We start from the raw sequence: 24,773 nt of genomic DNA, 5'->3' as shown, positions 1-24,773 counted from the left end.
GCCTCCCAAGCACCGAACCAGCATTTCCAGAATTAGAGTGGCCACTCCAGCACAATTGAGAGTGGTAGACAAACTGATGGACCCGAGAGACATGGAGTTACCAGACGCCGCATATGAAGGCACAAGACTGGCCAACGACCCCCGATATGGGAAACCCTGCGGGCAGACGCAGCTGGCCAAAACCCTGGCAGTTTACGACAGAGCAGATCCAGCTGCAGCAAGGGTGGTTATCGTAGCAGGATCAGATTTTGAAGGAACGTCTCCCAAGTTGTTCTGGCCAGAGACCCTGATATATGCCTTGCCGGGAGCGGAGCTAAACCAGATGTTGACCCTGGTGGTGGCAATGAAGTCAGAAATGCCCTGCGAACCTGAGTTACTACTGTTTGCAGGGATGAACGATCATCTGCATGCAACGGGATTTCTTGAGCAGCTCAAGGGTGGTGAGCCCACGCCAAAGAGGATCTGGGAAGCCATCCAGACCTTATTTGCGGCCATAAATGAGATACAAGAGAATGTTGCCTCAAGATTCGGCTCCAAGACAAAAGTGGCGTTCACAACGTCCCCCGGGTACTCGAGCATGCCGCTCGCGCTGCAATTTGTGTACGCGATCTTGATCTTGATCGCAGAGGGGAATGGGTGGCGTGTCTTGATGGCAGCTCCCAACCGAGAATTGGAACCGACGAACTTGAGACTGCGCAGATCAGAACTCGCGGCGGCATGGGCGGATGTCTCCCATGCGTTGAGAGGCTTTTATGAGTTGGCCGACATCCTCATCGTACTAGACGAGGTCCTCTTGTTGGAGATATCCAACTTCGCCAGGCAACTCAAGCTCAGCCCGATTATAAGGGATGATCATCCAGTGGTGGCTCACCTGACGGCTAGTCTGTAGTTTCGGGACATGGAGTTGACCATCACGAGCTCAACCAGCAAATCTAGAGGGCCGAACAACGAAAGGAAGAACGTGGCCGCATCGGAGAAGCAACTAGAGTCGATGGTGTATCGGTTGGCACAAGAGGGAGGCAAATGGCCCTTCTTGACCCCAAGACTGGAAAACGCCACGGAGAAAACAAGAGAAGATGCGCCGCTTCTGGTGAAGCAGATCTGGGATTTTCTTGAGGAGCAACTGGGAATAGCTGAGAAGAAGGAGATGACGGTTGGCAGGTTCGTCACAGCAGCCAATGAGGTCACGATTGGAGGGTTCTGGAGGGAGCACGCGAGAGGTGAGCTAAGGACGAGGAGAGATCATGAGATTCTCGAGTTCTTGAGTTCTTGTTGGGGAAAAGAGTTCCTGACCGAGGTGTACAGTGCGAAGGAGACTATCTTCAAGGCATTCATACAGGAGGTATTAAACATGTCTATCAGTCTGTTGCTGGCGCTGTACCTGGTTTACCCGAGGCACTTGTTTAATATGGGCCCAGCATACATGTTCAGTCGTGGCGTGGGTACCCTCAGAATAGATGGGTACTTGACGTTAGTGCTTCTGACCCACGGTGAGCTGGCGTCATTTCACCGACTGATGAGGTACGGGGAGCCCCTGTCGATGGGAAGAACACACTCGAGTATTGAGACCTACTCATACAAGTGTGCGGCAGGACTAAAGACGCTGCTAGTGCAGTACCTGTTGATGCAAAACAGGCACCTGACTGGTGAAGAGAAGAGCCCGAAGACAAGACAAGAATGGAGAAGAGCGAATGGAGGCATGCCCCTATTGACGGACCTATGCCTGGCCATGAGATCGGATCCCATGGGGATTATCCGGGGGCTAGGGGAGGTCGTGACCTGTATATATGGACCGGCCGTCACGTTCGCGTTTCCGGATCCTCTGGTGACGGCTTATCGATACTCCGTAACCCACGTGAGCCTCATAAGCGTACTAGATGGAACGACACTAAACTGGTGTCAGCAAGAGGCGCTGAGGGCACAAATGAGCAACACGGTGCTCTTCGGGAAGGTGAAGGATCCGGAGTTGGTCGTGTACAGTTTCCGTGGACAATTGCAATGCCGGATGGGAGGCAAACGCGAGGGCCCCATCGAAACTTACCCCAAGTTCTGGAACTTGAATCCCTTGACAGCCAATGGGCAAGAAGTCTTGAGAATCCCTACATGGACGAAGAGCTTCGAGTTAGTGAAAAAGGAGCTGGAGGCGATATTGGAGAAAGAAGTCCTACCAACGAGCATTCCCGAGTTCCCCACAGTGAGGAGAATGACACTGGGGATGAACAGTTCCCTGGTTGTCCCGTCCCCTTACGCGAGAACCACAACCGAAGAACGGCAGAAGGAGTTTACCGACGGCTGGGATCCGCTCTTCATCGGCTACACTGCAGCGATTTATTTCCATACCAGCGATGTGAAGATAAACTCATGGACGACTCAAGCCAAGAAAATGAGAGGGTCGATGCCCCCGAATTCGAAGTGCGAAATGCCTTGAGAGTACTTGAGCGGGCAAGTCTAGAGAACCAGTTGCCGGCATGGGACGACGGCAGGATGATAGTGGAGGAAGGGCATATCGCACTGAAAGCAGACGAGATGCTGTTTGCCACCAGGAGATACCGGGCACCTTACGGACTAGAGCAGGTGGAAAGGAATCAGGAAGGAAGAAAACTGGATGCAGCAGGTCCATTGTATGTGGCACGGACAGAGCACAAGGGGACGAATCCAACGACACCATCACCTCTTTCGGTGGACACCCCTGGGGAGAAAAGGAGTGGCACCGTAGAAGACCGATTCAAGAGGATTCTTGAGAGAAGAGAAGCAGAGTCGGGAGACGAGAGCATGGATGAAACTCTCAGTGAGGCAGGAGAAGATATGGAGGTGGGAAACACACCTGAGCAGAAGCCAGCGGAGGAGGAGTTCACTGCGCAGGAACTGTTGAAGGATCTGAGTGAAGAAAACTGGGCAGATACCCCCACGCCACCTCTGACCTCATCCCCCCGCAAGTACCCAGAGATGTCATTGACGAGCGAGAACCCCAACATGGGAATGATCTTCTTGAGTGCGGAGAGAAGGGAGAAGAATACCTTCGAGGGAAACAGAGACGCCTTCCTGGGCACTCTGGACAGAGATGCTTGGCAAGAATTCTTGAGCGATTTCAATCGAGAAGTGGATGAAGACACCACATTGGACAATTTTAAAGAGGAACTGTGGGACACGGTGGTGAAGTTTGGTGAGCCTGTCCTGATGGGGGCGGGTTTAGAGGAGAAAGCCAGAGTAGAACTACTGAGCAAGATGGTCGAGTTGAGGAAGTCAAGAAAGACCAGAGAAGACAAATGTAAAGACAGCTCTACTCCGAAACAGAAAACTGACAATAAAATAATTAAATATACAAAGGGGGATAAGGTGGGAACTAGTAATATGATTAAAAGTACTAATATCCTTAAGGCTCGAGCAGGGGGGAGGCAAGAGTTGGTTGGAGAAAAGGAAGTTGAATCAGTGATGATAACGACGACGCCCCCGAATAAAGACGTGAGGTCTCGCAAGAGGAAGAGAGACGTGGAGGGATTGGGCAGTCCTTCAGCTGACGCGGTCTCAGAAAAAGACTTGAGAGAGACGGCCCCCATGGTTCTGGCGCGATGGAAGACGGCAGCCTACAAGAGTAGCTATGAACCGAGGAAACTGCTCGACATAGAAAGAGAAATGGAAAACCCCACTAGCTCAGTGACGGAGGAAGATTTCAAACCTCAGAGAATAAAAATGAAGCGAGGTTCGTCAAGCGGGCAGACCTGGGAAGTGGACGTTGGCAAAGAATGGGTCTCAAATGAACACTAGGCCACTGGGAAGCAAGTAACTAGCGATCCTCTCGAGAAGAATAACACGAGGAACACCTCCCGACCGTGGTGGGTGGCCCTGGAAACATTGAAGGAATTGGAAGACTGTTTGAAGAAATTGAACAGCGGAGTGGCCCGCAAGCGACACAGTTGGGCCACCCAGCAGAAGGCTGAGGTTAACAAAATAGAATTGGCAAACCAGCTGAAGAGATCCTGGCAGAACTTAGTGAAGGATCATTTTGAAGAGGCCATGAGGACACCCTCATCGGCACCGCCGCTGATGGCGAATCCCTTCATCAGGACTGCAGGACAACTGATGTTCGCGTGGAGCCTGTTGGGGATAGAGCTGGAGACACTGACTTCGTACGATAAGTTGAAGCTGGGAGGCAAGAATCTAGAGATATATCGAATGCTGATGCAGCACGTAGCCAGGAACAACTCAGGCTTGAGTCTGGCAAGAAGGAAAGATGCAACCTGTTTCTTGAGATGGACGATGTCGATGATGACTGACAGTACCATCCTAGCATGTCATCAGAAAGCAGTTGGAAGCAAGACGCTGGAAAGGAGGGTCTCCACAGTCATCTTGAATGTGTACCAGAGTACTGGAATAGAGAGGGAGGATGGTTCTAGGCAATCTCTGGAGAGCCATAGGAAGTTAGATGAGATACGAAGGTTCTACAACAAGAAGTTCGAGGAGAAACACGACGTTCACCGCAACCTGGCTTCGTCAGGGGAGTACTTAAAACTCAACAAAAAGGGAGAGTACCAGTATGTTTCTGGAGTAATGGGAATGGCGTACAACCCCATCTTGGACTTGGAAGCCGGAAGTGCCCACAGAAACTATGAGGTGGCGGAGCTACTGAAGTTCTGGACAGAGAAGATAATGGAAATAGACACTGTGGAGAGAGAGACCTAGCCTGGGTCTGATTCTCGAGAGAACGCCGGAAGTGATAAGTGTGCCACGCTCAAGTAAAAGAGTGGAACTAAAAATGGGCAACGGGAATGGCGTGTTGACCACGAATCTGGGAGTGGTATGGAAATTACTCAGACCCTCCTGGTGTCCACATCCCCACGCGAGCCTGATTGAGGAGGTCACTGAGCGAGTGAGATTGGCACCGACAGAGGATGAGGATTTGGCGACCTTGAGTATAGTACATAGACTGATCCTGCCTCAGATGAAAGAGTCGAGTGAGGTGACGAGTGGAACAGGGTCGGTGAAGAGGATGGAACCGGGCAGTTGTCTTGATTCGACATGTGGCAACGGCGAGCATACTTGTGATGGACGATCATGCGTCAGGATACAGTCTTTCCAGAAAAAGGACCTCATCACCTGGTTTGAGGATATCACTGAAAGGGAGAAGAGCGAGATACAGATGGTGGCTGAATGTTACGCGAGTACCACCGTGAACCTAGCGACAGCCTTGGGATTTTTCTCAAGAATGTGTAGTCTCCAGTCACTGGAGAGGCTAGAGTCAGAACACCACCTGGTGACCACGTTGAGCGTGGAATCATGGCCCGGAGTGTTACAAGTGAACCAGAAGCACATCAAGAGTTGGAAAATTGGACTCGAGGCGGAGATGGGACTTCCCATGAGCGAAGCCTATGGATTGCCTCTGAATGCGAAATCCTTAGTGGGGTCAGTGTTGGCTAACCTATGTGGAAGCCACTATCCACTACACATGGCGATGGTGGAGGTGTCCAGCCAGAGGGTATTGATAGACAAGGCCTTCTCAGTGCCCAAGTGCGTGAGACTAGCTCGGATGTCACATCATTCACACAAGCTGTTGAGGAAGATCCGAGGAGCAGTACCGAAGGAACAAAGAGACGACTTGAGTGAAATCTGGGGTGAAGAACTTCTAAGCTTGGAGAACGAAAACACAAGTGATCACGGAAGGCAAAACATGGTGGGGAAACCCGCAATAGGTACTCCAAGCTCAGAAGAAGTCGACGTGATACACGAGAAAATGATGGAGCTTGAGCCTCTCCTGGAAGCCTCGGGAGAACGCAATCTTAGAAGCATCGACCTCACGCATGGGGATTGTCCATGCCACTGTCTGGCGCAGACAGTGTGGTACCCAGAACGCGCCAATCTCTGTCTGATTTGGGACATAGAAGAGATTAAATCGTTGGGACTACCGGAGCATCGACAAAAGGTGACCATCTTGGTGGTAAGCACGATGCTGGCTCTGCGATGGATTGAAGAAAACATAGCGAAGTATAGAGAATCGAGAACGCCAACAGCTGAGTCGATTCATGCGATAGATTACAGCAGGAGACTAGAGTTGTTCGAGACCGCATGCAAGGTATTCGCCATACCAGTGGAAGTCAGACATATATGGAATCGCCTGAGATTCTTTCCTTGGTTTCGTGCGACGTTAACATCCTGGTTGTATGTAGTGACAAAGGACCACATGAGGAAAAATCAAAAGGAATATCGACAATTCCAAGCCGAAATAGGACCAGATGCCTTCAAGAGACCTCTGCTGACCCATCGAAATGCGATCACGACCGGGTGGAAAAGAGTATCCAGAGACAATTCTAGAGCGAGGGAAACGATACTGGAGGAGGACCTGGCGAGGAATGTAAGCATGAGTCTTCACAATTCCTTCTGTTTGAACCGGGAGTCGAAGGTGAAGAGCCTACCAAATCAATCGAAGAGGTTGCAAGAGCAAAGGGAGTGGATGCGATCCTATGAACAGCTGAAGGCCTGGGAGGAAATTGTGATCAGCTCCGATGACGAAGAGGCACTGTTGGAACAAATTACAGTGCCAAGAACACCGGTGTCGGGTACCTCGAAGGTGAAAAACACGAGGTGAGCCGGCGGCTCGAAAGGAAAATTCTAGAGTCTTGAGTCTTGAGAGGGAGGGGGCTTGAGAGTGAACTTGGATGAAATCTGGGTTCACTAAAAAGAAATTTTGGACGAATAGGATATTGTTATTAATATGATAGATCTATTATATAAGTCAAAATGATGCATGACAATTTCCTGACTGAATAGGACAAAAGAAATTTTAAAAAATTACCAGCTTAAAAAGCGGGGATTCATGGGTGCAGGTGTGTGCAGATTTTGATTGCTGTTTAGCGATAGCGTCAAAATTTTATATGGTTGTGAATTTTGGAAGGCAGATAAACTTAAGTCCGATGCAAACTTCTGTAAATGACCACTGGCACTGTATCTTGAGCAACACTCGGTTCTCTGGGACTCACTGGCAGATGACAACACACGATGGGGACAGCGATCTCGAGTCCGGGGAGTATGTGCCAGTCGGTCATGTCTGGAGGTTTGACCTTGAGAAACACGTAATTTTGGTGTGAAGTTTTAATTTTAAAAATTTCGAATGGAGCCTGTCATGCTCAGTTTTCTCGAACCAACTGAAAACGCAAAAAATAAAAAATCAGAACGTCCGAATTAACAATAGCGGGAAACTACTCAAGAAAAAGGCAGGAAATTGCTATTCGCAATTTCTCGAGACGAAATAATCAGAGAGTAGAGCTGTCTCATCCTGAAAACAGGAGAATAGAATACAGACTTGAGAAAGGAAGACTATTCGAACGGAAAGGAGTGAACATTCAGTGGAAGAGTGGACAACTCGAGTGTCCCAATGGTTCATTCAGAAACTTTGATTCTTGAGACAGAACTTACTTCTGTTGTTAAAACTAATTGGCATCAAACTTATTTAGTTATATCATTTGATTCTCAAGCTGCTTATCTCTTAGTTACTCCTCATACTCAAGTGCATCGACATGTGAGTTCTCAATTTAAATTTCTCGAGTGTATTTTATGATAGTTATGTTGAGATAAGGCGAGTTTTAGGTTGATCCATCTGAAATGGATCAAAGTTCCACTGTCCAATAAAAAGTAACTAAGCGGATTGTTCCGACCCGGTTTTTAACGGCGTTCATGTATTTTGGGTATTTCGAGACCTAAGTATGGGGACGTTTTTATTTCTAGAGTGGGGGGGTATTTTGGTAGTGGCCTTTAAGCTGTAACGGGTTCCAGTCTCATGTCGCAAGCGAACCGAATTGGCTCCGACCGTTCTTGAGGTAGAAAAACACAAGAGATAGTGTCCCTGACTCTTGAGCCAATGGTTATAGGGCCTATTTTTCTTAAGCCTCATGTGTGACGACAGTAGACGAATGTTACAACTTTTGACCTTCTGATTACCTGAAGAGAAGAAAAAAAGGGAAGTCAAAGAATCTGTTCAGACTCAAATTTGTTTTTGAATTCTTTTTAAATTCAGAAGTTTGTTTAAAAAAAAGGCAGACTCTACTATCGAACAGCAGAAATGTAAAGTTCACTAAAAACGTGATGACTTCATATTTCGAAAGTGGAATTTATTTATCAGATTTCCCAGCGAAACGAAAATTCGATCTTTTGATACAGTTCTTCAAGTTGGGCTTTTTTAATCAAAACATCGTCAATTTTTTATTTGTCTAGAAGTTCGAAGAGCTTTAAGGCCCTGAATTTTTTTCTTCGAAATTGGAAAGCTGAAAATTTTCTTACAGAATCTTTTCTTTTCTACCCAAGTATTATTGGATTACTTGCCGCTTGGTGAATGATTTTGTGCTTCTTTAACGGCGGTGATTGTATTCCTTACGTTTTTCTCCAAATGAGGATCATTCAAGATAAATAAATGAAAATTTTGCATTTTTTCTAAATTAATTACCATTTTGTCGACCTGCTAGGGATTTTAGCAAACCGGTTTTTTTAGGCGACTCAGAACAATTATAAAGTGTGATAGCTAACAACAAATGCGACATTGGCGATTAGCGACCGCTTGCTCCGCTGCGCTTCAATTCAACACGAGTGTTATTGTGCGCGTTAATCTTTGTTTTGCCGCTAATTTAGACTGTTGAGTTTCTAAAGTTGATAGTTTTGTTGACAAATTGTGAGATAATTGTCTTAATCGGGGATGCTTGGCCCCAGACTGAGCGTCTTTTTCAGTCTGTCAATCAATCATCCATCACTTTATTACGTTGGTCTGCTAAAAGTCGGTCCCCTGTCGACCTTGTTGCTTCCGTATTTTTCTGCCTGCTAGCTTACAATGCTATTTGTTTTATCGCAGTTCTTGTGAAGCTCTGCTTCGCCTCTTTGTGAAAAGTGTTTTTTTTTTTCAAATTTAAAATTGCTATGATTTAACCATGCTTAAACAGTAAAATATTCAAATCCCACAGAGAAAAGTAAAGTATTCCGTATCTCTCATGTGTAATCCACGCGCCAAAGTTCTTGCCAATGATGCAATGCCAGCGCCCCCCGGATTGGTCTTTTTCCTGCAAGTTAGTGGTAATTTTACGGGATAAGGGTCCCATTTTACGAATCATGTCATCTCGAGAACTCTCACTCAGTATTTGGTAACACACCTCCATTATATCACGGACCAGCTTTTGACTCAGGTCAGTTTGATACAGCCCGCTTACTTCCTGAAAATTACTAATATGAGAATGAGAGTATACCTAAGCAATGTTTGGCTCTTCGCCGTTATAGCCATCGACACTTTCCAATTATAGATCCCAAACCTAGAAACTTTCACCTAGAACCCGGGATATGACGTTTCGGCTCTTTTTCCTTTTCCCCCCACCTCACACAAGCATCAATTTTATGGTCTAAGGGGTGGTTTTACAAGGTTGATTATGCAGATCAAATATGTTTGCCATGGTCTAATTAGTCCCCATGTCAATTTTCAATATTTTTCAAAACTTCTAAAAAAAAATGATTTAAAAATTTCCCAATCCTATAGTGGAGTGATCTCAGGGTACTCTCAGAGGTTGCAGATCTTGCCTTCAAGTTTGGTTGCTTAAATCATCTTAGTTTCTGAGATATGCCGTGTTGTAAGTGTTTGATGTTTTTATCTTCTTAGGATTTCTTCAGAAGTTAACTTTCAAAAAATACTTCTCAAAAAGTGAAATGGTCGAATTTTTTGTAGGCTGATGTCAGGTTACTACTACCAGATGCAAATGTGGCCTCCCATCATAAAAATTTTGCTCAAGTTTTTAAGTTTTCGAACGAATTTGGCGTTGTTTTCATATTTTGTTAAATTTGAAATTAAATTAAGAAAAAAGATATTTGAAAATTGATTACGCTGGATAATGAATCCCATTTACGAATTTGATGATATTGCAAATGAAATTGTTTCAAATGTTCTTTGTAAATATGGAAAGTGCAGTAATTTGCTGCCAGCCATTATATGATTTCGTTGATGAGTTAAAATTACGAAGATCTGAAACCCAGTAGTTTGAGGTTTGACAATTTTTGACTTAAAATTTTTTTTTGTTGAAATTATTTTAATTCTTCATTTTTTGAAATCAAAAAATTGGTAGATTCTTCGTCTATTATTACAGTTGCATTCATCTTGATGTCCTGTGAAATATTTTTTATGAGCATTTTTAACGTTAACTAATCTGTTTGAAGCATCGGAGGTGCGTTACACGCTAGTCAAATCTTTTGAAATATTTTTTATAAGCAATTTTCACGTTCACTAATCTGTTTGAAGCATCGGAGGTGCGTTACACGCTATTCAAATCGGAATTTGGACTTTTTCAGGATTACAACCTAATTAACGATACCACTTGATAGCTTGATTTTTATGTTTTCAAAATGCTAGGCGTTTCTTGACCGCTTGGCCTAGAGGGAGCAAATGCGCCTACTTATGCAAAGGTCATAATTTTCAATCCGGTCAGCAATTTTTTTGTTCAAACTGAAATTATTCGATTTAAAAAATTTCTCGGCCCATCGTCTGTCTGGTTATTGTCGACTTATCAATGACATCTTAAATTTTTTTGTGATGTTGGTGTTTTTCATTGTAGCTGCAAGTGTTGTTAGTGTACCGTTGAACTTTTCCATGACTTTGTATTTATGCTTTTTTCCCTATTTATTAGCTTTATTGGATCTAAATGGTTTCGGCTTACGTTTCATCGATTAAATTGCCTAATTTTGCGTCATTTGAAGGGAAACCTCTATTTTGCCTCCTCCTTCCCTTCAAAATTATACGAAAAGTAAAATTTTTAGAATTTCCAAACTTCGTTAGTTTTCGGCCCAATGGCAGTTGACCCAGGTTTTTTTTACTTAGTTGCCTCTCTACAAATTTTTCTGAATTTTTATTTAAAGCCGGTGATTTTTTTTGCTAGTTATGTCCTATTTTTTTTTTCAGCTTTTCACTAACATTTCTAACTTTGCATTTTCTTACCTGTTATTGTGACTGAATGTGTGATGTTCACAATATTTAGTTTGCTCACCATGCAAAAATGTATTACACTTTGACGACGTAAAAATAGTTTTCCGAAACTCAAATTCAAATGTAGAGGGAGGGAGCGGAAAAGAGTCATCATCTTTTCTAATTGTGGTTTTTTCAACTTAGTTTTATTTTGTCTGCTAGCTCACATTGCCATGTGTGTGGTATCGCAAGTGACGCGAAGCTCTTCTAATGGAATTGGAGGCTCTTTTTCCTTTCCCCCTCCTGCAAGTCTTAATAAGTTGTTTTTCTGCTCACATTGTCCGATTGTTACAAAAATTGGCATGCAGTTGATTTGGTTACTACAGCTATATTTGGTGTTCATAATAAAACTTGTAAAATCACTCATTACCCCACGAAATTGATGCTTATGTGAGGTGGGAGGGGAAAGAAAAAGAGCCGAAATGGACGTACAGTTTCTGGCTATTTTACAGTTTCTACTTTGATTTCTGATGCCCACTAAAAATGATTTTTTAATTTTGACAAATTATAATAAAATTAGGCTCCCCCTTAACTCCTCTTCCCCGCCTAACACGAGCATCAATTTTATGGTGTAACGAGTGGTTTCAAAAGGTTAATTATGAAGACCAAATATGTTTGCCATGGTCTAGTTAGTCTGTATACCAATTTCCATAACAATCGAATAATGTGAAAAAAAGTTTATTTGTAATTTTTTGCAGGGGGCGGGGAGGGGTGGGGGGGGGGGGGGGGGAGGAGGGAAGGAAGTTCCTACCCACCTGCGAGTTTTTTTAGGTAAAATCTTTTGGCTCTTTTTCAGTCCCCCACTTTCAAAATACCGAGTTTTATGTTTGTTTTACGTGTTATTACGGCTAAATGCGTGATGTTACGCTGTAATGTATGAAGAACAAATCTGTTCAGAATTGTCGGTTTGTTCACCACGCCAAATTTCATTGCATTATGACAACGTTAAATAGACTTTTCAAATTTGAATTTGAAAGGGGGAAACTGGAAAAGAGCCAATCTTTTGTTAGCATTGGCCGATTGCTATGAAAATTGACATGCGGACTAATAAGGTAATGACAAACATAAGTGTTCTTCATATTTAACCTTGTAAAACCCCCCGTTACACCATAAAATGGCTCTTTTCGAGTCCCCCCTTTTCACAACACCGAGCTTTATGTTTGATTTACGTGTTATTACGGCTAAATGCGTGATGTTACGCTGTAAAGTATGAAGAAAAAATCTGTTCACAGTTGTCGATTTGTTCACCACGCCAAATTTCATTGCATTATGACAACGTTAAATAAGCTTTTCAAAACTAAATTTCAAAGGGGGGAAACTGGAAAAGAGCCCATAAAATTGATGCATATGTGACGTGAGGGAAAAGGAAAAGAATCGCAAAGGTTTTCGAACACCTCGTCTAGAAACAAGTGGCCAAATTCTCAGACAACTTCTATTATGCTAATTTTCGGAGGGTCGGGAAACTTGAAAAGAACCAAATGTGTTTGGCTTAAAAGTTAAATAAGCATATCCAACTTGTAGCTCCAATATTTTCCTTGCCCGCTCGGCTTGTTTTCGAAACATGCAGATGATAGGGAAGGACATTGTAGTTTGCATCTGCATTTGACCAGCGTTGTTATTCGGAGTGAGGGGTGGCGTATCTGCTGGCAGGCGCGATTCTAGGATTTTTTCAACGGGGGGGATTATTTCGCTTTAACTTTTTTTTCAAAGAAAAATAGTCATTAAAAATGGTCAACGGTGCGCCGAAGGCGCTTTTCGGAAAAATGGGTACTCAAATATTTATGAAAAAAACGAGTTCTTTTTTTTTTGGTTCCCCTCAAAAGGGGAGGGGGCATGTGCCCCCGGTGCCCCCCCTCCTTAAAATCGCGCCTGTCTGCTGGTGGATCTTTTCCATCCCCCTCCCAAAGAAGTAGTATGAAAATGGCAGTTGCTTATTGAAAATTTTCAAACTTGATCTCACTTATATTTTTCGATTTATTGAAAAGTAATTTGTTCTGAAGTACGTTTTCTATGTAAAATTTTGAAAAAAGCTAGAGAGGGAGGTGAAACTGGAAAATCGCCTGTTGTGGGAGTGATTGGACCATGATACATCCCATTTATGGTCGTGTTAATCGTCTGCATTGTAGTGTGGTGGGCACTGCCTGATATAGTGGTGCTCATTATGATAAATGCGATTGTTGTTATGTAGGATATCAATACTTTTTCTTCAAAACTGCTCGTCACGCGTGAAGACAAGCATTTAAGCACGTGGAACATCTTAATTGGTTCCCCGCACCCCTTAACTGCGAAATTTACAAGAAAAGTTTGTTCGCCTTGTCCAATTGTTGGCTCTTTTTCCTTCACCCCCCCCCCCCCCCACCCACCTCACACGACAACCAATTTTATGGTGTAACGAGTGGTTTTACAAGGTTAATTATGAAGACTGATTATGTTTGGCCCAACCTAATTAGTCCACATGCTAATTTTCATAACGATCGGACAATGAGAACAGTAACTTAACTAGAAAAAAAGTTGCAGGTGGGGGGAAAAGGAAAAAGAGCCCAATTGTTATATAAATTAGGCTTTTTCCACTTGCCTCCCCATTTGAGTCTCAGTTAGGAAAAACTACTTAAACGTTGTCATAAAGGAATAAAATTTTGCATCGTGAACAAACTAAAAGCAAAATTTGCCGACACCGGTGGCGTCCCTCATGCTTGAAGGATCGAATGCTTGAAATTTATTTTAGCTTACTTTCAGCCAATCAGAATTGAGTATTCAAAATCTCAAAGTAAATCGTGAAAGTCTCAAAGTAAGGAAGTAAATCCAGGCGATTAGTGTTAATACTGACCGATTAAATAATAAGCAGATGAGTTTTTAAGACTGAAAAGTTCTTATGAACTTGAACTCATAAGTCTTGATGTTTATCTGAATAGTATTGCGGTTGTAGCCCGCAATTTGTAATATTTTAAATTATTTTCCACTGATTTAAAACATTTTCTGTTAATATCGACTTCTATTTTGCGAGAAAGGCATTTAGCCTATAGGAACGCTTAACGATTTTGATTGGTTGAAACTTTTCAAGCATTCGGTCCTTCAAGCATGAGAACCCTCCCCGCCGACACCATTTCAGAACATCAGCTCTTTTGCAGTTTACCCACCCGCCTCATAAAATTACAAAATAAAGCTGTTCAAAAATTGTTTGGCTCTTTTTCCAAGCCCCCCCCCACCTCACACGAGCTTCAATATATTAAAGTAACGAGTGGTGTTACGAGGTTGAGTAGTAGACCAAATATGTTTGTCGTGGTTTTATTAGTCTTTATGTAAATTTTCATAATCGGACAATGTTAACAAATTTACATATAAAAATTTACAGGTGTGGGAAAAAGGAAAAAGAGCCAATTGTTCACACGGCAATTTGTATTTAAAAAATGTAAAAATGCTGACACGTTTGAAATCAGTATATAACATGAAAATTCATTTTGAAAAGACTTTCACATATTGATTTTCAGAAAAAATTTAAGGGGGATGGAAAAGAGGCAGAATTTCGATTTTCATAGTTGTTTTACTGTTAGAATGACTAAATTAGAGGTGTTAATATGAAAGCAGGAAGAAAAAATCAAGAAGGTGCATTTGGGACTCTGGAATTCGTATGCAAACCTCTAAACATGTTCCAAATACATCTGTTGACGTCTCTAAATGTACATAATTTCTTTATCCTGGAAAAAATATTTCAAGACAACTTCTTCCGATGCTTTCGATGTTTTTTTTTTATTGTAACTGCATTGTGATAGCAATTGTTCTACAACCGCGTAAGATTCTGCTTAAGCATCATCTGAAACAAAATTGCAAAATCCAGAGAATTTTAAATTGAACATGACTAAGTGTCCCCAATGTCCCCCTGCTTCCCATACCAGTATGTTTTGTTTAACTGCGACTGACGGCTGTCTGAAGTTATGAAGATTTGGGTTCTGCTCACATGACGCGCCTTTTTTCTGGCAATTAACAACAGCTAAATGAAAAAGGTTAAGATATTTATATAAGGCGTTATCTGATAAATTTTTAAAGACTGGTCAAGTTTACTGCTGAAAAAAAATGTGATTTTTTCAAAATGGTTTTTGTTTAGTGTCAATGGGCGAAGTCATTTTTTTCTTGAGGAAAAAGTTGTTTTCCCGAGGAAAAAGTTTGTGAAAATTCTGTTCGCGCTTATTTTTCAAATTTTGATTTTTAGTATTCACTGTGTTTAATTGAAAGCGGACTAAGCTCTCCAATTACAAAATTGAATCACTCTATCCATTCCTCGACGATCATACATCTAACCGAACCATAGGACGACTCAGCAATGCCACAATTCTGCTCTCTTGTCGCCATCCGGTAAACGAGGATGCAAAACAGCTACCCATTTGCCTCTTTTTGCAGCATATTCACGACAGCAACGGAGATTGTGGATTGGAAAACAGCCACATCATATTAAAACAGGAATTCTGGATTCTCCACTAAAGCAAAGTTCTGAAAAGAGTTATCCGACCGTGCCTAGCATGCCGCTGACTACGGCAAGAATCAATTATGTCTCTAATGGCCGACTTGCCTCTTGCCAGATTGCCGCATTGCCAGTAAATGGCAACAACTACACCTTCTGTGTTCCCGGCTCCAACCGTGTTCCCGACATTTTGATGCACGTGCCAAAACATTTTAGAATTTTAAAACGATTGAAAATTTTATAGAAAACAGTATTCTTGATCTCATCAATTCTTAACTAATAAATTGAATCTTAACAATTTTCAAAACAAATTCTGGATCTCTTTACCTGTTCCATCTAATTATTTAGCCAGGCAGTTTTTCTATGTTTCGGTACTGAACGATGTGTATACATTTTTAAGAGCTCTCTGTCTCTTGCTTGCTCATTTCCTATGAGATACCTAGGTTTTGGTACGGTTACTGTCCCCTACATTCCTTCACCACCATTTGTTCACTCGTTGCTCTCTTGTCTCTCATTTCTTAGTTCATGTCTTTTAAGAACCATCCAAACTAACCAGGTAGAAATATATATGATGGTATGTATTTCGGGCTCTAGTACAATTATTTTCATCATACCTGTAGGTTGCTTTCGCTCTCTTCTATTCGTTGAAGGTAATTGTTCCCCGAGTTTTGCACTATTGCGTTTTGTTGCAATTTGAAAGCGCCTTTTTTGCAATTTTTGGCTTGGTTGCGGAATGAAGCTTGGCATCGGTGCTCAAGATGATTTTGCCCAGGGCATGTTTTTTTGTTTTTAGGTAGCGTAGTGATGATGTGTATGACACTATTTGCATCGTGCTCCCACCAAAAATTTTTCACAGAAACAACAGGTTAGACAATAGAAACTCTATCGATTTTTTCGTTTGAAGCACATTATCTTTTGGCGCTTAATTGTGTATCGCAAGTCGCCCAGCTTCGCCTCTGTGCCAAAATGATAGTTCTTGCGGCAAACAAACTTGTTAGTTATGAAATTCATTGTTTTCAGATGTCTGATTGAAAAAAAAAACAGTTTATAATTGTTTGACACCGCCAAAAACATTCCAATAATGCAGAGCTACAGTCACAGAGGTTGTCGCGAAGACTTCATGAGACTGGGCATCTTGACGGTGAGTGACCGGTGTTTCAACAATTACGCCGAAGACAGAAGTGGGAACAATATCCGCAAGGTAGTCGCAGAGAGACTTCCGGCAACTGTGGTTGCGAATAAACTGGTTCCCGATTCGCTCTCTGCTATCAAGAATGTTCTAGAACAGTGGTGTGACGAAAAGAGGTTTGTTTACTTATCAAATAGTATTTTGTCACAATCCTAATTTTTTAGTTTATGACATCGAAATAGTAATTATTCGAATTGCAACAAAAATAAGTTCACGTAGAAACTTTAACCAGTTTGGTCAAATACCGAATCTTACATCTGGTGATGGAAATCCAAAGACTCTTGCTGTAGTATTAGTTGTAGCGTTTCTTTTGGAACTCGAGTTAAGTACATCTCTGGTTTCGGGATGTCTTTGTAAGTTCCGGATTCTACGAGTATAGGTTTGGCCTGGCTGTATGAAAGCTGTGACGATTTAAGTAAAGAAACCTGAGTTAGTGGTGGACTCTCAGTGATGCACCATCCCTCATGGTCCTATAATGTGGTTTAGGTTGGATTTGATTTTGACGATTGGGGGAACTGGGTTCTCGCCGACTGACGTGACTCCTGAGGCCACGCGCATTGTGATTGAGCGGGAGGCCCCTGGGTTGTCGATCGCAATGATGAGGACATCGCTGGACACGACGCCAATGGCAATGCTGTCAAGGTATTCTATTTGACTGAGTTTCACTCTACTGCCTAGAAATGAAGGGCGGGACTTAATAATCCCTGATATCTGCTGAAACAACAATACAAAGTATTGGAGAAATGATCTACTCGATCCGATAAATATATCTTCCAACTTTGAACGATTGTTCAAGCTGCAAAAAAGATGTCTGAATACAAGAAATTGGGACTTATATATCAATTATAATGGTAATAAGGATGCTCTGAATGTTTTTGCCAACTTTTTGCCAATTTTTTTTTTTTGCTGGTTTGGAGTTGTTTCAAATCAAAGCATGAAAGAATTTTCAAGTTTTTGGAATTTAATGTGAAAACTTATGACTGTTTCAGAGCTGTCTGTGGAATCAGGGGACGTAGTCTCATTGTGAATTTACCCGGAAGCATGAAAGGCTCCCAGGTGAGAAAAAGATGACTTTATTGAACGTTTATGCAATGACTTGGTCCGAAAGTAATCGCTATATTTTCACAATTTACGATACTCCATTGTACATTAAGGCTAAAACTTACATGCAATGATTTGGTTATAAAACAGATTATAGTAAAAGACCTAATAAAGGTATTCTAGAATTATTAAGGGATTGTTGGTACGTTTTTTTTCTTCAAAAAATGCATGCGGCCATGAAATTTTCCGAATTAGTTTTCAATTAACACCTCGTCGCAAAAATCTGTACCTGCGCGAAATCAGTAAAAAAAGCTAGTTTCGGCCTTTTATATCGGTTCTTTCCCATTAAAGACAAATTCTATTTAGAAGAACGCGTTGTCCAAAATAGAAAAATTGTTCTATTGGAGCTGTTCAAGGATTCCTTCCCATAACACATTCGGAACATTGAGCTGTTTAGGAATGTCTGGAGACTATTGTTCCTGCTCTGCCACATGCGATAGACCTGCTGAGAGATGCCCTCACTGACGTCACAGCCACACATCACGCAATGCAGAGCCAAGGAGGCAGTCACCAGTCATCCCACTTGCACATACAGGCACGTCACTCTTTCACTCTCACCTTCTCCATCCAACCTTAAATTGGAACACCTGATAGGGGTGTCCCAACACAGTCTCAGTCTGAGAGGGGCGTCCCAACACAGTCTTAGCCTGAAAGGGTCGTCCCAACAGAGTCTTAGCCTGAAAGGGACGTCCCAACACAGTCTTAGCCTGAAAGGGGCGTCCTTGTTTAGCGAAGTTCTGAATGTCGTAGATTTAATTAAAGAATTCAATGTATATATTTTAAATTACTCTTGTGATAAGCAAAGGTGTTGCAACCGGGTGCTAAACTTTTTCCCGTAAGCCTCTTTGTTCAAAAGATTTGGCGGATGTTTCATCTTACTTCATATTAAATTCAAAATCAATGAACCAACCAGCGTATTGGGCGTAGAGGTAACAAACTTGATTAAGACGACCAAGCCCTGATATTGAATCCGGATGGGACCTCATTTTTTGAACTAGAAATTTTCAGCCTTTTCTGATTATCGTTAGCCTGTATATTTTTGTAGGCTTAGTTGCAATAGAACAGATTCTTTTTGAAGGCACAGCTTTCTTCTAATTTCCTGAATGCCATATCTAAAGCCGCAATGGTGGAGGTAAATGAGTTACAAGATGTTTTGCGGAATTTTCAGTTTTTGTAACTATAACAATTTCTAATACACTTATTGTTCCAATCATTTGAAAAATTGTTCGTATCATTTGAAAAATTAAGGAACTTTGTATTCGGGTGTTTTTTCTTTTTTAAAACAAAATTTAAAAAAGGTTTGAGTGTCAAGAAATACCGGTTCGAAATTTTTTGATTTTTCGTCTTTATTCGAGCGAATAAATTTCGTCTTAGTTTAATGGCCTAATAGCTTACAATAGCTTAATTTAAGCCGTAAAAATAGTTTTACTCGAGTAAACTTTTTTTTTTTTGAGAATTTTAGCGCCTTTTTGAAATCAAAAACTGCAAACAAAATGAAAATTTTTTTTCCTGTATTTTGTCTTCAAACCATAGTTAGTCTTTTTCGAGTAAAGTTAGTTTTTTTTAGTATTTAATCGCCTTTTTGGAAGCAAAAACTTCAAACATAATGAATAACTTTTTTTTCAGTAAATTTTCAAAAATTGTTTTTAATTTTAAGTATTTTACTATGACTGTCGAATATGCCTAAGCTCAACTGTTTCCTCCAGAATCTTTTATCACATCATGTCGAAAAAACGACACTAATTTGAAAAAAAAATTAGTTTTTTAAGACTATGGTCGGAACATTCTGTGCTTCTTGCACAGTAGCCAGCTATCCTTGATTAAGCTTATATTTTTTATTGAAAAAAGTTGCTTAGTTTTTTTTGCTCGGTTCAATAATGTGCTCTGAATTTTTATGTATGAAATGGTTGAACTCGCGATTAGCAAGCATTATCAATTCGTAACATAGACTTAATTTTGGAAAAAATTTGTCCAACAAAGTTATCACAGTATAATTTTCTCAATTCTGCATTTACGTCAACTAATAGACATAAATTAAGCATGTTTGCTGTTCAAACTCCCGTTCTCTTCAAATTTTTTTTTTAAATGAATAATGAACGCAGTGAAGACTCTTATATAAGTCTTGGTGATTTAATTTTGTTTTGTTTGCAGGAAAAGTCTTGAACTGCTCTAATAACTACGAAAATGACAATGGTGCGAAAAAAAACGTGAACCATTTCTAGTTTCGAAAATGGAATTTGATTTTTAGATTTCCAGTGGAGTAAAAACTTAAACTATGGATGCAGTTTTCTCAAGTCGGATTAATTTTGTCAAAAAGCGCCAATCATAAATTGTTCTAGAAGTTCCAAATTCTTAATTAAAGGGCATCTATTTTTGTTCTTTGAAGTTCAAAAGTTTGGAATTTTTTCAATAAAGTCATTAAGTTTTTTTCTGTTTACGAGCGTTCATTACCTTTTTTCAACTGTCAGTTGGCTATGTTTGTTTTATAAAAAACTTTTTTTTTCGATTTACCATTTTTGTGTCTACTCGGCTTTTCCGAGTTTTTTTTCGGTTTATACTTAACCTGTTTAGTGGCATCAAAGTGCATCGTTTGTTGGATTAGCAAAACAAGTTTTTTATGCTTGTGAGTTTTTTGAGGCTTACTATGGTAAAAAAGTTTGCGACTTTTCTATGAAAATAGTTTTTTTAAGTGTCGATGGATATCTGCTCAAAAGTTTTCGGCTTGATTACTGTTTTGTATATATGCAAATGAAACTCAATTTTGCTTTTCTTTTTGAAAAAACGAATTTTATTCATGTCAAAGAAATGAAATTTTCTTCTTCGCCTCTGTCTGTGTATCAATTAATTACACTTGCGAGAGCCACTGTCTTGTAATCGAGATCTTGATTTTTTGCTGTTAACAACAATTCTCACATGTGTAAAAATTGTTTCGACTGAGATCTGTCGGTGATTTCAAAAGCTGTTTTAAGCATGTCTGAATTTTACCTTCCCGTTCTTCCGTTCTTTTCGAAATTTGTGTTTTTTTTGGTTGTAAATTAAATTCGATTCCCCCTGATTCGACTAGAGGCTTCGGATAATCGAATGAAGGCTTAGACGCATCATATTGAAAGTTGAAAATTTTTGAATGCGTGTGTGTGATGGCGGGGGAGAATACATGCGAAACTTTTGTAGCTCAAATTTATTATTTTGACAGAATTTTTTTTCGGCTCATCGGCGTTATCCAGCATAATGGCTGATTCATGATTTTTTTTGTTTTCCTAAGTTCAGTCATTTATTAGTTCGTTATGATTTTTTTTTCAGGAAAAGTTCCATTTGTTAAGGCTCAAATTTATTTTTTTCCCGGTTTGACTTTTTTTTTCAAGTGCAGTTCATTTCTTTGTTGATATGGAAGCAAACTCCACTATCGAACAGCAAACGTGTTGAGGTCACAAAAAACGTGATTGACTCCTATTTCTGAAAGTAGAATTTAATTATCAGGTTTCTCAGCGAGATAAAAATTTTACTTATTGATTTTGTTTTCTCAAATTGGGTTAATTTAATCGAAAAGGGTAAATCATAAATTGTTCTAGAACTTCAAAACGCTCTATGGCCATCTATTTTTTCTTTGATAATCGACAAAGCTCTTATATTGGTCTTGCTGATTTTTTTGTTTTTTTTTTTCAGGAAAAGTCTTAACAACATGTGCATTCATACATATTAACGCATTTATGAATCCACTAATGTATATATGCACTTATTGAGTTTAATTGAAATAAATCTGCTGAAAGTTACGTGAAAAGCACTCTCCAAATACGGATGTGGAAATGGCACGAAAAAAGTGAACGATTTCTAATCTCGAAAGTGGAATTTAATTTAAAGATTTTCAGCGGAATAAAAATTTTACATATTGATCCAATTTTCTCAACTTGGGTTAATGTTATCAGAAAAGTGCCAATCATAAATCCTCTTGTGGCTATGTTCTTCCAACTATCTTTTGGCTTTGTTTTTGACTTTTGTCTAAGGTTTTTAAAGGATAGCTGGCCATGCTGTGTCTGATCGATAAACAATGAGAAGCTTCGTTTTGCCCACGCGTTAAAATAAAAAAAGGTAAAATTTTGAGAAACCTCAAATTATCACCAACTGAAGCTAACAAAAAAAGCTGCTGAAAAGTTTGATTTTGAAAACAATCATAGAAATATTAATTTTTCAAAATACGAAAAAAATCCGAATTTGACAATTGAATTTTCCGACTGAATGATTAAATTGTTTTGAAAAAATTTATCATCTAGGAGAATAGCTCGCGCTGAAAAAGAGCGGTCTTTTGTTATGCCAAGCGCGCGTAATGTACCATTTCTTAAACTTCATGAATGGTGTGAGGACTATTATTTGTTGGTGTTTTTTTTGTTTTGAACAAATTTAGCGGAGACTCAGTTCGACTCTGAAGACTAATTTCAACGATTCTTCGCTTGAAAACTGTCAATTAAGTTTCAATGAATAAAGTGAAGACACCCTATCGGATTTGTGCTCTCATATTGCCTCGTATGAGCTAATAATTAAGCGTGTGTGTGTTTTGAGGGAAACGACTTGTTTTTTTCGTGTTTCAAGTTTTTTTCAAGAAAGCAATTTTCTTTTCCGGATAAATGGATGTCTGTTTAAGTATTTTCGGCTTTCTGACCGTTTCGTAAATAGCTGTTGCATGTTCTCATGTCTTTTTCGAAAGGAACTTTATTCATGACAAATTGCTACAAATATGAAAATTATAGTAGTTATAACAGCTATTCTTTTGACTGGCTTTCGTTCCATTTTATGTTCACTAATTTTCATTTTGGTTTTACTGTATCACAAGCTTGCGAAGCTCTGCTTCGCCTCTGTGAGAATTTCAGACAGATTTTTAAGAATATAGATTTTAACCCAAGTTCTACCTAAGAATCGATTATGGTTGCATGGGCTTGGAATGGCCTGGAAAAGAGTCTGTTGCCGAAGCAACTACATTTTCCCAATCTTTGTAAATCAAAAGTCACTGTGATCAAACATTTGTAATATCTGTGGACAAGTCAACTACAGAGTCTGTTATGCTTTAGATGCCGATGCAGCACTCGATGAGGGTGGCACATTCACATGCCAGTAACATGCATGGCCATGGACCTCCGGCAAACACATCTATGGCCAGTGCGATGAGTCACGGGAACCTCGTGCGAAATGTAAGCATCATGATTATGCAACACTTTCTTCGATATGGAGTTTTGTATTTAACCCTTTTTAATTTGCAAAAGTTGAGGAATAAACAGATAGTCAAACTGGGCTTATATCAATCAATGGCTTATATTAATCAATGTCAAAGCGGGTGGGTGTTTCAAATTTCTTTGCGTTTAAAAACCTTTTTTCATAGTGAAAGCGAACCATGATTAGAAATTTGAGAAAAAATATGGAACTTTTTAAAAGCAAGTAGACGATACATGTGTCATTGTCATCGCTTTGAAGATGTATGGTCAATTCAGGTCATGGCTCCGAATGGCACTCAGTCTGGAGTGGGAGGGGGTGGAATGGGCGGGGCAGGTGGGGGCGGAGTGTGGGACTCTCTCTCATCCACTGAGTCCATTCCTCAACTCGATACCCCAGAGGAAAGTGACGTGGAACAGCAGAACAACGATAGAGATCAGAGAGGTATTTTTTGAGAGGAAAGGGGCGATCTTGTATTCGTTTTTCAGTAAACCACTGAGAGACCGATCTGCTTTAGAGGCTGAACTTTGTGGAAACTTGGTTGTGTCAATTGCTTTGAAGCATTTAACAAGGCTGATTTAAATTATCATGACAAAACCAGGAATTTTGAAAATTTTGGTTTAACTTTAACAAGAGTAATTTTAAATAAAATTTCAGCATTCATTCTTTCGTGATCCATTTTTCAAACATTTTTGAAGGATTATGCTTTATTAATGAAATCAAATTACTCAAAAGGCGTGTAAGTTGAAATCAAAACATTCAAGTCCACAATCTATTTGTTATCGCGTCATCTCAAATATAACAAAAAACGATGTTTTGCAAAGCCATTTTTTAATGGTTTGTTAGTTGTAATAAAGTTTTAAGCATGTTGTAGGTGTTCTGACAATGTCAATGGCAAACATAGTCCAGCAGCAAGTTTCGGGCACCAATTATGGTCAGAGGCACTTCGCTGCCAATGGACAGTCGCACTCGATGGGATCTCAATATGGTATATCAAATTTTCGAATACAAATTTTTTTACTGTTTTGTTTTTCAAACGGGAAATATTCTGTTTCAAATAAAATTGTCGGCCAATTATTTGTCTGCATATTTGTTGTCGGCTTAATTGTCATATAATGGAATGTTTTTTTTTGCTGCGCTTAATTTTCTTAAAATTTGACGCTTAATTTTCTTTAATTTTAATTAATGGCCTAATTTCAAGTCGTTCCAAGGAATACACAATTTTAACACTTCCCGCGGCACTTTTTAAGTTGGTGATATGTTTACCAATCGGTTAGTTAAATTTTTTTTACTTTTGATTTTTTTTTTCAAATTTTGCAAAATTTTTTGTTTTTCTCATAAGTTTCTACTGAGCTTAAAAAAGGGTATCAATTGAAGACCGCTCACTCTCCTGTGTGCGTGCATACTCCCAAAGAGTCTTTTTCTTGACCCCTCTGTCTACCGCCTTCGAAAAAGTGTGGGTTATTATTTGACCCATATTTTTTTTTCGTTTTCTTGTTGCCCCTCGTTTTCTTGTTACCCTGCATATGTGGCTAATTTTTTTCTACACAAAGTTATGGCCCTCGGAATTGTCAAATTTTTGATTTTTGACCGTTTTGTGATTCTTTTCGACGTTTCTCGAAAACTAACTTTTCAAATCTGATATTGTGGTTTCAATGGAGTTAACGGGCGCTGGGAAGCTCCCCATCATTTTTTTACAGAAAAAGTTATCGCCCTCGGAAAAATCGTTTTTGATAAGTTGACCGTTTTTCGGGCGTTTCTCGCTGGCTATCCTGCCAAATCTCAGATCATAGATTTAATTGAAACAGCATGTTGTTGAAAGCATACGTTTAGTATTGGCTATGCCCAGTTTG

General features: G+C 40.3%; 3 protein-coding genes across 5 annotated transcripts in view; 1 reads left to right on the top strand and 2 right to left on the bottom strand.

Moving 5' to 3' along the window:
- Positions 1 to 24,773, bottom strand: part of LOC134850967 (ADP-ribosylation factor-like protein 5B) — a 448,774-nt gene that overhangs the window by 29,154 nt on the left and 394,847 nt on the right. The window lies entirely within an intron of this gene.
- Positions 1 to 24,773, bottom strand: part of LOC134850964 (ataxin-3-like) — a 197,501-nt gene that overhangs the window by 114,863 nt on the left and 57,865 nt on the right. The gene's annotated exons all lie outside the window — the stretch shown is intronic.
- Positions 16,222 to 24,773, top strand: part of LOC134852156 (gephyrin-like) — a 37,962-nt gene continuing 29,410 nt past the window's right edge. For both annotated transcript variants that reach the window (XM_063868464.1, XM_063868463.1), the window contains exons 1-8: positions 16,222 to 16,296; positions 16,452 to 16,736; positions 17,107 to 17,262; positions 17,610 to 17,676; positions 18,119 to 18,256; positions 22,782 to 22,901; positions 23,199 to 23,364; positions 23,795 to 23,908. In XM_063868464.1, coding sequence (XP_063724534.1) covers positions 16,513 to 16,736; positions 17,107 to 17,262; positions 17,610 to 17,676; positions 18,119 to 18,256; positions 22,782 to 22,901; positions 23,199 to 23,364; positions 23,795 to 23,908 — 985 coding nt within the window. In that variant the 5' untranslated portion in view covers positions 16,222 to 16,296; positions 16,452 to 16,512. The remainder of the gene's footprint in view (positions 16,297 to 16,451; positions 16,737 to 17,106; positions 17,263 to 17,609; positions 17,677 to 18,118; positions 18,257 to 22,781; positions 22,902 to 23,198; positions 23,365 to 23,794; positions 23,909 to 24,773) is intronic.

The sequence above is a fragment of the Symsagittifera roscoffensis genome, chromosome 7 (assembly GCF_963678635.1).
Source record: "Symsagittifera roscoffensis chromosome 7, txSymRosc1.1, whole genome shotgun sequence".
NCBI lineage: Eukaryota > Metazoa > Xenacoelomorpha > Acoela > Convolutidae > Symsagittifera > Symsagittifera roscoffensis.
Note: the sequence above shows the minus strand (reverse complement) of the source record. Positions and strands in the feature narration are given on the sequence as shown.